General features: G+C 44.5%; 2 protein-coding genes across 4 annotated transcripts; both read right to left on the reverse strand.

Moving 5' to 3' along the window:
- Positions 1–8,889: 8,889 nt before the first annotated feature.
- Positions 8,890–9,755, reverse strand: LOC112894875 (50S ribosomal protein L20-like). Its single transcript, XM_025962705.1, is given in 3 exon segments — positions 8,890–9,385; positions 9,571–9,614; positions 9,617–9,755. Coding segments are annotated over 3 exon segments (363 nt in total). The 3' UTR covers positions 8,890–9,205.
- Positions 9,756–13,188: 3,433 nt separating this feature from the next.
- On the reverse strand, positions 13,189–16,155 carry LOC112894063 (WRKY transcription factor 23-like). Of its 3 annotated transcripts, none has more exons than XM_025961643.1 (2): positions 15,515–16,155; positions 13,189–13,740 (listed from the first exon to the last, which is right to left on the reverse strand). In XM_025961643.1, exons 1-2 carry the CDS (start codon positions 16,093–16,095, stop codon positions 13,563–13,565), a joined length of 759 nt encoding a protein of 252 aa, XP_025817428.1. In that variant the 5' UTR covers positions 16,096–16,155; the 3' UTR covers positions 13,189–13,562. The 3 variants fall into 3 exon arrangements, with proteins under 3 accessions (XP_025817428.1, XP_025817429.1, XP_025817430.1); XM_025961644.1 differs by having other exon boundaries at positions 13,189–14,493; XM_025961645.1 differs by lacking the exon at positions 13,189–13,740 and adding an exon at positions 14,500–15,303.
- Positions 16,156–17,945: the final 1,790 nt, after the last annotated feature.

The following is a 17,945-nucleotide window of genomic DNA, read 5'->3' on the forward strand; positions in this document are numbered from 1 at the left end:
CATACATGGTTTTTAACTGCAGCTCGACATGAACCTGTATAGGTTTCTCACATCGTTTCCGTGACGACGCCTCAGTCCCTATGGGCGTTCATTCGCTTCTCTATCGAACTTCTAGGGTAGTCTCTGGCTAGACACGCTTTAATAAGTAGAGAAGCAAGGAGGAAAGCAATTCACGCGCGGATCAGGCAAACAGGGACATGGTACTGGCCTACGGGGTGTTTGGTACAAAAGAGCGCTAGTGTCGCTGTACTCCGGTCCATCGATGGTCCATTGGTACCGGGCCCGAGAGACTGGAGATGCTGAAAAACTGGGGATGCTGTGTTATTCATACACGTCGTTTTACGATCTACGTTGGGCTGCTAGAGGAGGAACCTATAGAGGACTATTTGTACATCGCAAAAAAAAAATTGTCTTTCGTACGTAAGCGTAGCGTATTTGAATTTTACCTACCAGCTAGGATGAGTAGGTGACTGTGCATCTTTGCCTACAAGGAAAAGGCGATCGAGATGCATGTATGGTTAACATGGATTCCTTGCTGTTCATGCCTTGGATTGTTAATGTATATGTAAGCATTGCCGCCGAGACGAAGCCATCGTGTCTCGGGAGTTTATTGGCTCCAAAGGCAAGAAACAGGGTGCATGTTTTAGTTCACATGCAGCGTCATCACCCTCCTTCTACACAGAGGAAATGATCTTTTTTTCGTTACAGAGAGGAAAAGACTTGGAAACACGCATGCATATTTTGTCACATAGCACGTTTTCGTAAGAGCCGGGGAGAGGGACCTTTGCTTAATATTACTCACTTATATACAATACAACATAAATATTTGCCCCATTCCACACCATCGAATCATGTTCTTGTCAATGTCATGGGAGATGGGACGAAACACATAGAACCCTTTTTTTTTAAATAAAAGTCTTTTACATTTTGCAGCAAGTCAAACTTATCTAACTTTACTTTGGATTACAAAAAATATATTAATTTTTACAATACTAAATGAATACTATTTCAAAAACATTGTATGATGGACTTATAAAACTAATTTGATTTGTATGTGTTGATGTATACTTTTGTAAACTCGATCAAAATTAAAATTTGACTTCAAAAAAGTTTTAAAAAAACTTATATTTGAAACTGAGACAGCAACCCAGCACAGTTACTTTGCCCAGTAGCCAGGACCGATGGACACGACCGCATGTTTGTTTCTTCCGGCTATTTCGTGGCCGCCGCAGGGAAGACCGGCCTGCGCGTACGTGTTTGCGCTTGCAGCAAGGTGCCTCTGCGGCTCTGCCTAGTTGCAGTAACTGCATGCGTGCTCTTTTTTTTGGCGAAATCTCAAATGGTCTTTTGCACGAAGCGTACGTAGTCACAGAGTATTGACCGCATGCATTTTCCCAAAAAAATGCTTCTCCTACGACAAGCTGCGCGATTCAAGGCGTATATATACACACACAGGGTAAAGTTGCTTTCACGTTCAGTAGGAAATCTACTCTCTTCCCGTCGTAATACAAGTCCATATAGAGTCGTCTTAAATGAACATTTTTTTTTAACTTTAACCGCTTGTTAAAAGATCATGTAAGTTGACAATGTAAAGATAAATATTACTAGTCAAAGTGGCATATTAAAGATCATGTGGACATCGTATAATCGGACGGAGCAGCCACCTTTAGATCCTCCAGAATGAAATTACAAGGTGACAATAAGTGCCAAATCATCGACTTTCGCATTTGCAGAAAAACTAACACATCTCACTCCATAAGAGCAAGTATTATGATGGGCGGTAAGCAAGCTGATATCTACGTGGAGGAGAGAGAAGGAGACGGGCGTCTCGCGACGCGCCCACCCGAAACCGGCGGAGATGCACTACGCTCGCTGCTATTGGCTGAACTTGCTGTTGTACATTAAATACTAGTAGGTTAGCCGGTAGCCGGCGAAATCATAAGCCTAGATGGGAACAATTTGGAGAAAATTTCCTTCTTGGCCTCGAAAAATTCCGCTGCCTCGTATGACCATAAATTTAATTTTTGTTCCTCCAACAACTTTACCCTTAGTTTATTGGCTAAACGTCGTGAAGTGGACTGTGAAAAGACCATTTTGCCCGTAGAATCAGACTGAAGCCAACTGATCAGCATGAAACCTATTATTCACCACGACCCTCGCGGCCATGACGTCCTTGCCCTCGACGTCCGCAGGGCAGCTAGCCTCTGCACCCCTGGCCTCGGCGCCCGCCGGCCCAGCGCCCCTGGCCGCCGCGGCCACGACGCCTCCTGCCGCGTCGCTCGAAGGACAGCAGGCCGTGACGCCCCTACCCTCGGCGCCCGCGGGCCGAACACCCCTACCGCCGCACCCTAGCACCCTTGGCCGGCGCGCCCCCAACACCCCGGCGGCGGAGCCCGAGGGGCCGCTAGCCGCCGCGCCCCTAGCAGATGCGCCTGAGGCCAACGCGTGCCCCCTATGTCGCTAGAAGTGCTTCCGTCCATGGCGCCGGAAGGGCCGCGCGCCCTGCCGCCACCAACCATGCCTCCCCCACCAATCCAACCCGAGCGCCTTCCGCGCAGTTGGCCCCTGAGGCCTCCGCGCCATCCGCCTGGCCGCCTTGCGCCCGCGGCCTCCGCGCCACCGAGCGGCCTTCCGCCTCGCTGGCGTGGGCTCCCGCGGCCACCCGAGCAGCCTCCGTGCCGCTGGCCGAGCAACCTACACCCTACCGGCGTGGGCGCCAGCAGCCACCCGAGCTGCCTTTGCGCCGCCCGTCTGCGCCGCCGGCCTAGGCGCTCGCAACCTCGGGCGACGACGTCCCTGGCTCTTTGTGGCCTCCATGCCGCTAGCCATGGCGCGTCCCCGCTGGCGTGTGCCCGATTTCGGGGGGGGGGGACAAGTGAGAGAGAGAGAGAATGGGAACGAGAGAGAGATGGGAGTGAAACGGAAATGAAGATGGAGGGTAAGGGTAATTTCGTCAGTTCATCCATTTTCTGACATGGTTTCCGGGGGATTCATGGAACACGATATGAAATGGACGACAAGGTCATTGGAGGAACAAAACTAAAATTCTCACATGAGGCAGCAAAATTTTTCAGGACCAAGAAGAAAATTGAGCTATCTTCTCGTGCCATATAGGAAATTATCTCAAGAATTTGAGAAGTATCATTATTAAATGACCTAATGACTTCATCACAAAAGGTTCGGTCGCACATATACCCTCCTTCACTATTCACCACCAAGATACGGTGCACTCCAGAATTCACTGGCATCATCCTTGCAAAAAAAAAGAAGAAGAAGAAGAAGAATTCACCGGCATCATACCCAACCCAACCAGAGTCCTGGAGAGTTTTTAAGCAAACAGTGGGTGTATAAAATAAAATAACGAAAAGCTCGCCAAATCAGCGTGCAGGGGCGCGCAAAACCGTCGGCCCCCCGGATTCAATTCCATCAGGTGATCTGCTTGGCTTGAAATCCAGAGGAACGTTGACCTGCCCTGATCCGGGCACAATCCTAACCGACTACCGGGAAAAGATAGAGGTAACCAAGACCTAATCCAAACCTTAAAACCGGCTCCAAACGAGAAAAATCCGAGTGCAAACGACAGCCTTAAACACGAAGAGAAGCTGAGGAGAGACGGCACAACCGTGCGTACCAAACGACATGGGAACCGGGACGAGACGTCTCCTAATACACGAACTCGAATCGACCGATGCCCACTTGTCATGCAACGCCAGGAAACCCAGCAGGGGGGTGGCGATCTGGAGCGCCTGGAAGTGTGTGTTCGCCGGGCTAAACAATCAGCGGACTGCAGACTAGATACTTTTTGTTTATCAAACCTGGTATGATCGATGCAGCTTCGTTCAGGCCTTTGACTAGTTGCGATCTCCACAATTTAATACTCGTCGTGCCTGGTACTAGTATCAAAACGCGAAGTGCTTGACATGATGATACGTACTGGTAATTTGCTATCCTAATCGCGCATTGATACTGCGAAAGGAATAGTAGAATTCGCGGGAGAAATTAAACAAATAAATAAAACCGCTGGTTTCAGATCCTTCCGGAACGCTTTCTCGGATCCAGAGAGCATGCGCGTCGTCGCGTCCGGCAGCCACAGGCGCAGCAGCAGAGATGCCCTTCCCCTTCCAACTTTACACATGCAGACGGAGGACGGCCACCAGCTGCCCGCCGCCGCCGGTCGCGTCGACGCCACTAAGCTTAGCTAGCTTGGCTTATCCGTCAACAACCCAGTCGCGTGCCGTACCCTGGCGTTGCGTCGCGTGCTTGGCGACCGGACGGGTCGGCGACACGGGTCGAGCCGGCCCTGGACGGCGGCGCGCACCTTGTGTGATCGCCGAGGCCGACACCGGGAGCGCGGACAGGCACCGAGCGCCGGGCGTGCGCGCTCGGGTTCGTGGCTCGATCTGACAAATCCGGGCACCACCTGTTCACCTCTCGGCGAAGCCTCATTCCGGCGGCCGCGACCCGCGAGCCACGATTGGAAAAAAGTTCGGGTCTCACGCGAGCCTTTTCGCGCAAAGTGACATGATTTCGGTATGGCATTGGCATGGCGAGCATAGATAGAGCAGGAGGAGACGGCAGCGCGTAGGGGACTCTCTGGGGCCTGGAGGAGGAATGATTGCGCTGGAGCTAGTTGACTAGGCGATGATTCTGAGCGGTGCGCTGAAACAGGGAACTGCGTGCGGTGCGCGTTTGACTTGCGGCGGGCAGTAGTGTAGTGTAGTGTCTTCGAAGCCAGTGTCGGCTAAAGATCCTTGCAGGCAGGTCTCATCTGTGTCCGGACTGTGGAGAGCGGTAACGATTGAACGGATCGGATACGGATGGAAATGGATTCGGATATCTCGGATATCTATTTTTCTATTTTCTTCCGATTTTCATCCTTAGTTAGGTGTGGCCTGTGGGCTTTTCAGTTTCGCAACGTGAAGTCCTGAACAATCTTGCACAAGTCGAGGATTCTTTGTCTGCAATGCCAAAATCTGCTTCCATTTCACGCAGTGCAAGTTTAAAAAAATTAGAAAATTGTAGTTTCGACTGTGGACTGTGTAATTGGTTGATACATAGGGTGATGGGTTGACTTCTTAAGTTCAGTGGTTAACCTGTTCATCTCCTAGCTATGCATACGTTTCAACAATAGATCTGTTGCATTCCAGCTGGGATGTGGGCATGTGGCGGTAGAATGGATGTTTTTAAAGAAAAAAATGAGGAGGAGAGAATGATCAAGTTGGTCATCAGACAATCAGCAAACAAAAGAAAATGGTGAGTAAAGCAAAATATATAATTGACTAAGCTGTCGTGCATGTTTCCCTGTCTGACTTTGCAATGCAAAGTAGGAAGACCACGAATAAAGCTAAACATCACATTCTCATTCTCATTCAGATTCACTACAATAAACTGCGGTAGGTCGCCATGAGATCCAACACACGTTACCGAAAAGTTGTTATCGCCAGAGGGCAGGTAATCAGTTTACAATGCCTTTGATGAAGTCCAGAGTCATGGGAGAGATTGTCTAAAGGAAAAAAAAAATCTTCCTAGCTATATGATGCCATGATGGCATGCTGCAGAACATCACAAACCTGCTTGCCACGAGGTGAATGCCTTTTCCCTTTCCTATATATATATATATATAATTTGGACAAATGTCCTGGTAAATAATGGCGAGTGTGATAGAGAAAACAGGAAATTGCAAAGGTCTTATGTATAGTCCAAAGAGAATATTGCTTTAGAAGGCAGATAGGTTACTTGTACACGAAGAAGCGTTTTTCCCTTAAAAAGAATTCCTTGACAACCCATCGACCAATAATACAATATAAATGGCGTATAGAGACACAATCAGTACAACTTATTTCAGAAAAAGATGACATAATTTGAGTAATAAATATAATTCAGGGTATTCTCTCTGAGCTATTTGGATTGCTTGAGCGGCGCCAAGAACAGAAGATTAAAGCCACCTACCCTTTTATGATTCATCTTGCCAGGAAGTTCCAACTCTTGAAGGAACAGCAAGATATTTATGGTTTTGACTTGTAGCCTCCAACTTGATGAAATTTAGCTCACTGATTTAGTTTTCCCGGACCAAGTCTAAAGCTAAACTGGATGACTCATACGCACAGTGCAATCGCGTCCAACAATGTACGGGAGATCAACTACCGTGAAATGAGGAAACTGAAAATGGTGCTTACAATTTTTAAAGAAGTACGCCCCTGATCCTGAGACAGCGATCGACTCACCTAACACTCTAGACTAACTTCATAATGTTAAGTGAGCCCGCCGTTTCCTTGGTGATGGAGAAGGCAAGGAAGGAATGTGTAAGGCAGCAGAGAACCATAGCAAATAGCTAGTTTACAACACCTGTTCTGACTTCTGAATATGTACGTTCTGACACTAAGGGCCAAGCAGAAGCTATCGATAATGTGATCTGTGCAAGAGTTTAAACACTAGGTTTACATATGTATCTACTTGACGAACAAAACCATAGCTGCCATTTCAGCAGTATGGTAGGCTCACTAACTACATACATGTTTTAGGTGGGCATATAAGCATATTCTGGGGTTTTCCCCATTATCCTTAGGTTGCGGAGACTTAAGACGACTATCGTAATCAAAAAGGGAAAAAGGAAATAATTAAATGATGCAGAGAAATTGTACCAATGCGATCAACTTTAGCAGTAAGGCTGCAAAAATCTGCACATATTTCTGCCATGCTAAACGTTCGAATGGTGCTTCTAGAAGCAAGGTTTGAGGTACGCTGCAAGGGCACCAAGCCACCAACTACCTCGCTTGCTACCTGGAACACCAAGAGCAAGAGGTGTCAGAGTGCCTTGCCTATCGTGCTCAGATGATCTTGTGCAGCACTTTTTTCTAAGATGGCCACCCATCCTAGGACCTGGCGATGAACAACCCCACCTGCTCCATGTAACTCACATTCTTATTTTATTTGCAAGGAAACTCACATTCTTCCTACATGTGCGTGAATTCAAAAATAGCCTGATGTTCCCTGCTTTCGTGCATGACGGTAACTTACATTACCCTCTTATCTTTTACTGAAATAGTCCAACAGGGAGAGCTTCCGGAGTTGAAACAGAACTGGTAGAATTTCAGCTTTTGGTAGCCTTTCCCTTTTTCCCCTTTGAAGATAACTGATTTAGGTGGCTGGAATGGCAAAAATGTGTACCCTGAAGACTTGATAGAGATCATTGACAAATATTCGTTTCCTTCACTAGGGTTGTAGACTATGCATCCAAAAGTGAAAGAGATGTGGCTACGGGCTACAAAAGCAAAACGCATCCTACTGAATCTCAGTGGAATTATGGAACAGTGTGGCGACTTTGCTTCACAAGAACTTCAGTGAAAAGCTTCTCGATACATGATATGCTAGATGTCCTCGTCTACTAGACCCTTCATGAATGTTCTGCGAAGACTTCGCCCAGTTGTGGTTCTGTGTCGTTCGCTTGCCTAGCATGGTCAATATGAACTCACCTAACTTCCTGTTGTTGTCTTGGTCGAAAAGAATGCATAGGATATTTGGTAGTTCACAGCGATTCAACTATTGCTATAACTTGTCACCTCAGCTCCAGGACAAATTTGTCTTAGCAAAAGCAAGAGGTGATATAGGACTATTATATGAAATGGAGCTTTTCAGAAGCATCATATCTATTAGAGAATCAATTGCAAGTGCTGCACTTCAAATACAAGTGTTAAGAGAACGATTCCAGTATATACACACGAACGAAGCAAGCAGAAAGACCTCAATGAACTTGATCCAGAGTTCACACAGATTTTGCTTCCAGTACAGACGCTAAGGTCCCTTTCTGTAACCTGTAAAGAGGGGGCGAAAAGTTGTGGATTAACAATTTTGAAGAGACACTGTCGATAATGGAACGATACGCTGCGACTTTATTCTCCAGATTGATGAAAATCACTAGTGCATTCCAGCTAGAGAGAAACTAGCAGCTCAAAGCGCACCAGCGGCATGGTTGGCTTTGCTGCTCCTATCAACATGCAGTGTTCTCACTTCACTTGCATGGAGACAAAAGTGGTGTTCAGATCTGATAGGAAACCGAAAAAAGGATTGATGTAGTCTGTGGGAAGAAGCACATTCCCTCGAATCAGAATTTCTGCCCCTGGTTCTCGACTTGCTCTGTCCATGAAAAAAGAAAAGGGTTTATGCCATGTCGCCAGCAAAGAGTTAGCCCTTTTTTTTTAATAAAAGAAAAGTTAGCCTAGTTTCTGTACATACCAGACACCACATCGCTTTGCATGTTGCACAGGAAGATACAATGCCCTGGATGCATATTCCATTTGAGCAACCTGACATCTAGTCCTGAATCTTGATAGCTAATATCTGAAATTGTAGGCACATGTGATGGAAATATTCAGCAACGGAGGTGCGGTTCCAGCGATATAATGACAGTGGCGTCTAGGTTTGGGCCCTACGTTAGCAGGATTTAGGATTCTACACAAAAATATGCATCTGGCAAACACACATATGCACATCATTTAAACAACGAAGATGGCTACCAAAAAAACAGAGTTACATCAATACATATGAGGAAAAGTCTACCAGCTTGTAGCTGTTTGCCATAAAAAAAATTGAAATTTAAAGAACCCCATCTGTATATAAAAGGTTGTTTACATGATGCCAAGATCTATTAGCATGACCTATATGCTAATCGAAAGAGCCAAAGAGGTATGGAGTTGAAGATAGTAACTAGCCATACAGTTCTAGCAGGAATGTTCCATAAGTCTTAATGTAACGCGACAAAAAGGAAAGATTCCTTTCTTCTGGTCCAAAACAATGTAATGTAAATATACATCTAGAAGGGCTGCTTGGTCGGTGTAGCTTTGCAAAGAACTTGGCATATATCAGAAAAGACCAAGCTTGCATGTTCTGACAAACCAAAAGGATCAAATCTCTTTTATTTTGTCTCCCACAATTAGATTGCAGAATTTGTCAACAGTACATAGAGGATTATCTCGATCAAGCCAACTGACAGGGGCAACAAATAATAATAATGTGCAGCCCAAGCTGCCGCTGTTTCAGTTCTGTCTATCAAAGCGAGTACCAAAGGGAGCATAAATACTTGTAACGCAAAATTACATGAGGTTGCTGGGTATACAAGCTAAGTAGCTAGCAAATTTAGAAGTAGTAACTCTCAACTGCAAGGAAGGAACAACCCTCATGAGTTCAGTGACTTATTGGAAATGTTGATTCATAGGATAACTGCTAGACCCTCCTTTTTGACAGGTCTGTTCCCTGGAAATGCCGTGCGGGATACATCAACAAGCGCCTTGAAGCTGTAAGGTTCATGCATTGACAGCTCTGAGAGCACCTTCCTATTGAGTTGGATGTTCTCCTTCATCAATCCATGCATAAACTTGCCATAATTCACCTGTAAGTCAAATACAAGAAATCAGATGCTAGAAGCTCTACTTGAACAGCAAAGTGCAAGGCAGGTAGTATTGCGTTGAACTAGATGTCCTAATATGAACATGTACAGAAATTTGATGATTATATGTTCCTAGAAAATGACAAAATTCCATTCCTTTTCACAAGTTGAATGCAAAAGACAGATACCCCGTGCAATCGTGTGCCAGCATTGATGCGCTCAATCCAAAGGATCTCATATCCCTCTTCTTGTTACGCCTGTCCCTGTAGGAATATTGCAAGGCTTTCTCAACCCTCTCCCTTGCTATCCTTATGCAATTCTTTGCCCTTCCTCTAAATCCCTTAGCCAACTTGAAAATCTTTCCCTTGTTCATTTTCCTCACTGGATCTCCTGAACAATTTTCCCCACTCCTGCAACATTGCAAAAGATGGGGAAAGATAAGTAAGCAAATAAGCAGCTTGAGTCAGTGGCGAATTCAGATATCAATGGTAGGGTGGTCCAATGCAAACAAAAAAGTTTTTAAGCAGTTGTGGAGGTTGAAAATACAGTGGATTTCTTTCAAAAAAAAAAGGAAAATACAGTGGATGAGTTTATTGGGCCGGATCTTAGGGTGGGCCGCGGCCCACCCGACCCACCCTCTAGATACGCCACTGGCTTGAGTGCACTATCCTTACAGTTAGTAATCCATCAGAAGAATCAGATGATTAACATATATTCATATGCACTATTATCTTCATACAAAATTACTGCATGTCCAAATAAAATCATTTCATCACTCTACAAACTAAGTAATCCACCAGATAAATAGTGCATGTCCAAATAAAATCATTTCATCACTCTACAAACTAGATAAATAGAAATATCCGAACTTCATTAATTAGATCGATCGGATCGTTGGAGCTCGTGAGTGCCAGGTTAGGCTCGAGCTTCGGTTTGATTCCTAGTATCAATGAGCTTGAATCGAGTTTTTAACAAGTTAAATTTGAATACCTCGCGAGTCTTGAGATTTTCTAGTAGCTCTACTGAGGAGGAGGGGTGAAATGTAAATGCCTAAAACACTAGTACGCATAAGTCAGTTGCTCTACTAAGGAGAACAAGAAGGGGCCGGGTGAACCGTGAAGTTTCAGTAGACTGGCTAGCAGGCATCAGTAAACTATGCGCGCTTTGTTTCTTTACTTGTCTTCTTCCTTTTATATATTGCTATCTTTTCTTTTAATAAAATAGGTAAATCATAAAAATAGTTGATCATCTTTTTTATGATGTTATATTTAGCTACAGGAAACATGTTATACAAATTAAATTTAACCTTTGTATTGGGCTAATTTTTTATATTGGCTGTAGATCCAAGTCGTACACAATACACATAACAGTACAAAAAGGAGAATACTGTAGCGAATAAGCTGAGAAAATAATATTTCACACAAATATCAATCAACAAAATTTTGACGAGCAAAATGTTAAATATCTACAAAAATATATATCTAACAAACAAGTTAGGAAACCGTTTATCTTCTCCAACTGAACTTTAGACGGTGGCTCAAAAACTATCACCGAGAAAAATAATCATACAATGTTTAGAGCAACAGTCTAATTTTCTGCTTATAATAGAATATATTTCGGCTGATGACAACTTTTAGGAAAAGTATCAAATAATGAAATAATCAACTATCAGAAATATTGAAAAGGTCCATATCTTTTGGTCTACCATTTGAAGTATCTTATTGATATTGATCTTTTTTAGCATAGTGGTCGCAATAAAATGAATGTGTTCTTAAAAATAGAGTATATAGAGTTATATTATATTAACTTTTATGATTAATTTTATGAAACACTAGCTCCCAACATTTCAAATAATATATTATAACAAACTATTCAAATAAAAATGTCTTATGCTACCTCAATTGAAAACATGCTCTATAACATTTCAAATCATATAGTGAAAAAAATCACATTAATAGATATTTTATGGGCTAGTTTTATAACAACTAACATAAACTATAAATAAAGTACTAGATAACAATACACAAGGTATATTAAATTTTTATTATTTGATCCCGAGAAGTTATTGCCTAAAGAGATATGGAATGTAGTGAACCATACTCAGCTTTTGAAATAGAGTCAACACAAGAAACAACAATCTATAAGCGCTATAAAAATGGATGGTTTGAAGAAATAGTACACACTATATTCAGCATACATATTGATTTGTAGTTTTGTACCAAAAATATTGTATGTCTAATTTTTAATGGCCCTATCATAACCATGAAAATAAATAATATTTGTATAATGATGCACAAAAGTCATAAGGAAAATAGTAATTTAGTTTGTGAAATAATTTATAGTTATCAATATAATTTTTATTTAGAATATGATGAAGTACAAAAATATTTTTAGAGGTTATGTATATCCAATTTTTAAAGTCTTGGTCCGCCACTGCACATAATCTCTTAAGATACTGGTACAAATCCATCATCCCAACCTAGTTGATATCTTCAGACTCAATTCAACATAGAAATTGATTGTATAACTTGCCATTGAGCAAAATCCGCTAGCATAGGCACTCAGAGTAGGAACAAAGAGTGTTTAGTTGAGTCCTAATCTTTTCGGATAATGAATTTTCTACATATTAAGTCAGTAGACCTATGGCATCACCTTACTCACGTTAGATTTGACACCTTGCAGTTAAAGTCACACTGAAAATTGCATCCAAAGAAGTTAGGACTACATACCTGCAAAGAAATAACATGTCCGGATGGATCTCTGTTGGAAGTCAACACGATACCGGCAAGTGCTGTGGAGGATGAGGCCGAGGACTAAGAGGGAGAATCACTTTGGCTCCACGATTACCTACTTCGGCGGAAAGGAAGGAGAGTGGACACAGTATAGCCGTCGCGGCAGCGACGGTCTCAGAGATGGGGAAGAACACAATGCTACAATCCCTCGAGAGATATTGGACTATTTTTGGGCCAACCTAGAAGGGACACGATTAATCTGCTCGATATGGTAAGAACGAAAGGCCCAAATCGTTAGATTTTTTAATATTTTGAATAGAGAGTACGATTCTCTTTTTGTTATATCTATATCGGCCATTTATATATTTAAAATAACAAAAGAAAATATCCCAAAACTACAAATTTACCCTTTATAAGAAAAATATGTATTTAAACAAACTAACAACTATAACTACTACAATTTTAATCATCTTTATTTCTCAACTTTCCATAAAAAACATCCACTTTCTAACAAATCACTGTCACATGACACTAGATGAGTCTGCATGGTAATGGGAGATGCTAGGATGTGCTTATTAGAAAATAAAATGGAGGTTGTAAAGCTTTGTCACTACAGTCAGTACTCCATCCGTTATTAAATAGAAGATGGTTAGGATAAGATGATCGGTTCGAATGGTGGAGGTACTAATTCTTATTTATAAATTATAATATTTTAAAATAGCAGGCTATAGCGGTTTTTTGGACCTGTTGCTATGATCACTTTAGTAGAAAAATAGCGGTTTGAGGACCCTGCCGCTAGAAAAATAGCGGTTTGAGGACCCTGCCGCTAAATTCTATAGCTCGCTATTTAAAATATTGATAAAATTTAAGTGGACCTAGTAAATCTGCAGTAGATACAAGATGAATCTACTTCATACTCATTTGATTAGGGTTTTCTTGGAGCTATGTTAATTCCCTAGGGATAAGGAAGAAACAATGTTATTCTGAATTAGGATGCACCTATATACATATAAAAATTCAGATTATGTACTTAGAATTATTTTAAAAAATCATACATCAAGAACATCTAAATGATATTTGAAATGAAAATGGCTTTGTATTACTTTTGTCCATCAGCATACATATTTGTGAAATTTGATATACAGGATGTGCATATTTACACTGATACACACAAAGGGTTACATGTACATGCGATCAGTTTCTCTCTAAACATGTATATATCATATATGTGATCAGCGGTACTGGGGAGAGGTAGGCACATTTTTCTCCTTTTCTTCCCCCTTCCACGGTTGGCTTACTTAATTACACATCTACTCTTGCATGCGCGCAGTACTACAATATACAATGTGTGTATTTTTGTGAGCTATACATATTATATTGTTTGCTTTTGCCCTTTTTGGAGGCCGCTTGTGCATCATAAGGCATGGCCAGAGCTAAGCTAGCATCGATTAGAACTGCGAGAGGAACTGGAGCTGCTTGAGGATGGGGCTGAGCGCCTCCATGAGCTTCTCGCAGGGGTGGTTGTGGACGCCCTCGTACGTGGTGACCACGATGCTCGTGTCCTTGGCCAGGCGCTGCACCTGCTTCTTCACATTGCACGTGTGGTGGGTGCACCGGTAGTAGCTCCTGCATGTTTAGTCGGCAGCGTTTCCCAACAGGGAGGCGGTAATTATTAGTATATCGACCAAGTTAATTATTAGGTTTCGCAAAAAAAAGTTAATTATATATTGTTTGCAGGAGATGTGTGCAAGTATTGCTATCATCGAGTTCACGAGCACATGCCAGCATGCATGCATGATCGACATTTCGATAGTGATGCGAGCTAGGAGTATCCTGCATGAGTGGATGCAGCATGCATATATGCATTCTTTTTTTTCAAAAAGCATGCGTGATTATATGTTCATATATGTGCAATCACTCTGTAATATTACTATGTAGATAACGTGTTTCGACTCATGATCATCTCGTCGTAACTAATGATAATATATATATATATAGATGACCTCGGTCATTCGCTCATCTGTATCGTGGAAATGATCATGTTACATGCATGGAGTTGCTACCTCACACGCCCTTGTTTTTTTTTTCCTCTTTTTCTTTCATCTCTGTCAACCATCACGACTATTCAATTTCGATCTAACGGTAGCGCATGCTTCTTCAACCTCATACCGCTTATTATTACTTCCTCTTATCCCCGGCGATGGTGTTCCCGCCATCAGGTGTATTCCCACCATCGTCTGCAGTCACACTAATCTTTCCATTTTAGAGCTTTCCCGCCCTTGTAGCGACCCAATGGCGATCCATCGCTTGCTCTTATTGGTGGCCGGCGTCATCCCTCCCGCCTTGCGCCCAATGAACTCCTTTGCTAGTCCAGCAACCCTGGACTCGTCGTAGCATGTGTGAACGTGAGCTTTCACACATCGACTAAACAACCCGCAAATTACAGTCGTTTGTTCATTAGGATGTTGTTATTGCATACTCTCTCTATTTTAAATTATAGGTCTTTAATTTTATTTTAAGTCAAACCTATCCAACATTGACTAAATTTATATAAAAAAAGTATATATAGTGACATCTACAATAATATCAAGTAAATGCACAACCAATATATGTTACACCATGTATCTAATGAAAGTAGTTTGACATTTTAGATATTAACACATTTTTCTATAAGCTTGGTCAATGAAAATTTTGACTTTGAACAATGTTAAAAAGACTTGGATTTTGCATCTGGAGTGCAAAGTTTGCATGCACATGCATTGCATACTCATCAGGATTACAAGTTAATTTGCATGCACATGCATTGCACACTCTAATACTATATGAAAACGAATGATACTATAAACGGGTGGACACCGTCTTTAATCAGCGACTCAGCTAGATGAACGACATGTGGTCATCATTGTAAGATGCGGACAACCGAGTAGATGTGTAGATAGAAATTTGGCGAACAACAGAGGCGGCCATGACCATAGCTACGCGCATGCGCAAACCCATAATACCCAACTAAACAATCAGGAGTATGCGTGATGGCAGTAATGCAAGCTGACACACGATGACAGTACTGCTTAGCGCGCACACTGACACCCACGACGCTGTCGTGTGCATGTTAGCTCGGGGAGCGTTGAACCTCCATGTCCATCTGATTATTTCTTAATCCCACTGCACGAGATGATTGATGCGCATGACCTGATCATCAGAATTGGATGCACACGCATGATGCCAATCGAAAGGCAAACATAACACAAGCACATATTTTCAGCAAGCTAGTTTATGCATGCATCGCAGTTGATCCAATGATGAGTATGATCCGTCAGACATGGATAGATGCTTCCGATCAACATATATGCACAAGCACGAGTGATGCGAAACTAGTAGTTAAGACCGAAACAGATCGAACCTGGGGTGGGCGCTGTTCTTGACGGCCTTCTGCCCGTACTTCCTCCACCGGTAGCCGTCGTCCAGGATGTCGTTGGCGCTCCGCGTCTGGAACGCGAACCGCGGCCTGCTCACCTTCTTCTTCCCCGACGACGACGACCTCCCCGCGCCGCTGATCCTCGCCTTCTCCTTATTACCAGTACCACCGCTGCTCCCCGCCGCGGCCTCGCCGCAGTCGTTCTCCCCGCTCTGGTCCAACTGCTGCGCGGCCGCCGCCGCTTGCTGGTGCAGGTGCAGCCCCGGCACGGGCGGGGAGCCCACCATCAGGCCGGCCTGCTGGAGCAGCGACGGCCAGTCCACCATCGGCGGGAGAATCATCGTCGGCGCCACCGTCGCCAGCTGATCAGGGCCCAGGGGAGGAAGCTGCAGGCTGTTGCACGCCGCCGCCGACGCCTGCTGGAGTGCGGCGAGGGCACCGTGCTGGTTGTCATCCGGCGATAGGCTTGGCGGCGCATCAAGCACTGCGGGCGGCGACGGCATGGAGAAGTAGGGGAAGCCGGGGAGCGCGTGCGGCTCGTCGTCTCCTCCTTGTAGGTTCTCCATTGCCCGCAACAATAACGAGCTTGCAGATCAGCGCGTTCGTGCGTTCCCGGAGGACGGACGGACGGACGTGGGCACCAGCAGCGAGACGACATGTCTTGTGGATTTATAGATAGAAGCAAGCGACTCTCCTGGTCGCACGGCCGTCCAGAGGTAGCCTCCAGGGTTTGAAGTGTGAGTGAACGAGAAGGCACCCCGAAGATGCGAGGAAATTTAATTAGTTGGGCAAACGTGCACGCGCAAAGCTAAAGCCTAAAGCCCTGCAGCGAGAGAGAGAGAGAGAGAGAGAGATGATCGAGCAAGCGAGCAACCATATATATCCCAACTACCCTGGCCTGCTGATTTCTGTTCAACCGCCCCGTCCGCCCCCGGCATGCACGCTGCCCCCTTTCCGGCCCGCCCCGTGCACGGAAGGCTTGCTCCACACTGCTGCCCCTGTAAAAACACAGAGCAGACGGCAGCGGAAGTAGTAAAGCTGAGTGAAACGGCCTCGGTGATTACTTTCCGATCGACCAAACTAACAGATCATCAGGAACGTTTCCCTCTGACCTTTTCTGGATCAGTGCGTGTCTTCTAGCTACTATAGTATATGCATGTATGCAAAGGGGTCGGATGGAATGGAAGGATCCATTCTGCAGACTGGTAGTTCGTGTTTGGTGATAGGTGCCGCACGTACGCGCGCATGTCCTCCTGTCCTTGTCCATGTGAAAACCAGCAACCAAAAGAATTCGTATGGATTCCCAAGTGTCCGCGTCGATCGCCATCTATGCAATCCTAGCCGATGCGGCTTGACGCACAAACCTCCCTGACGAGAGCGCAGGGTTAGCTCTCACGCATGGCATGCGCGATCCGTACCGATACGCCTGGTGTGCAAGTGGGTACCGCACGGATCGAATTGTCATCAGGAAGCTAGCTAGAGAGGAAACGCGTATTCAAATGCAAGTACACGACCGGAGCTTAGCTGCTTGACGACGTGGATAAGATTACACAATTGCAGCAAGGGGATCACGTGTCCCGACATACGAAAGCTCCGTGTTACACGACATCCAGGGCAGGTACGAAATCTGTTGGGAGTGGCAGTATGCCATGGATGTGCATGCATCCGTGTAGGATGGATTGTTTACGAGCGGCTTGTCTTGTAGGCAGGAAGCTTGAAACGGTCGAACGCCAGGCGGCTGCTGGTCTTCTAGATTCTACTAGAGCAACTGGTTTCGCAAGCAAATCCGTCAGAAAGATCTGATGAAAGATGCAGAGAGGATTTAAAAGGGGATCGCTGAAAATGTTTGGAAGACGACGCTCAGTGGGCCGCCGCAAAGCATGAATTGTCGTCGGAGCCCAAGGAGAGACACCCCCCAAGGCTCTGCAAAAAAAGAAAAGGGGAGACACCCCAAGCCCAAGGTCGGCCTGGTAGCCATTTATGGGCTGAGCATGGGCAAGCAAGTCAGACTCACCACCACTCTCCTCAGAGCTGGTGGCTGTGGCCTGTGGGTGTTGGCCAGCTCCAATGTATTCCAAAATCGAACAGTACTCGCTAGAAACCGAATTTTGCACATTGCGGCGGTCGAATGGTGGGTACCAGAACTCAAATCGAATTCCAAACTCGGTTCGACTCGTGAGCTGCTGGAGCTCAATAAAATATTCAGATACCTGTATGGCTGTTACTCCCTCCACTCACACACTTCAAATAAAACAATATGTGCGCAGTGTACATGGCCGTTGGCCGTGAGCCGTTGCCACAGCCAGCTTGCTTATCTCCATCTATATACATACATAAAAGTTCACATATGCAAATATTCAAACTCATACATAGCTACAATGGAGCACTTTTTCTCATCTAATTTTACGGATCTGGT

The sequence above is a fragment of the Panicum hallii genome, chromosome 5, assembly GCF_002211085.1.
Source record: "Panicum hallii strain FIL2 chromosome 5, PHallii_v3.1, whole genome shotgun sequence".
In the NCBI taxonomy this organism is placed as follows: domain Eukaryota; kingdom Viridiplantae; phylum Streptophyta; class Magnoliopsida; order Poales; family Poaceae; genus Panicum; species Panicum hallii.

Excerpts from the sequence above, each read along its gene's own strand:
- LOC112894063 (XM_025961643.1), bottom strand. The coding sequence starts at position 16,095 with ATGGAGAACCTACAAGGAGGAGACGACGAGCCGCACGCGCTCCCCGGC. Across the intron at positions 13,741-15,514 it reads AAGAACAGCGCCCACCCCAG|GAGCTACTACCGGTGCACCC; the intron begins GTTCGATCTGTT and ends CTAAACATGCAG.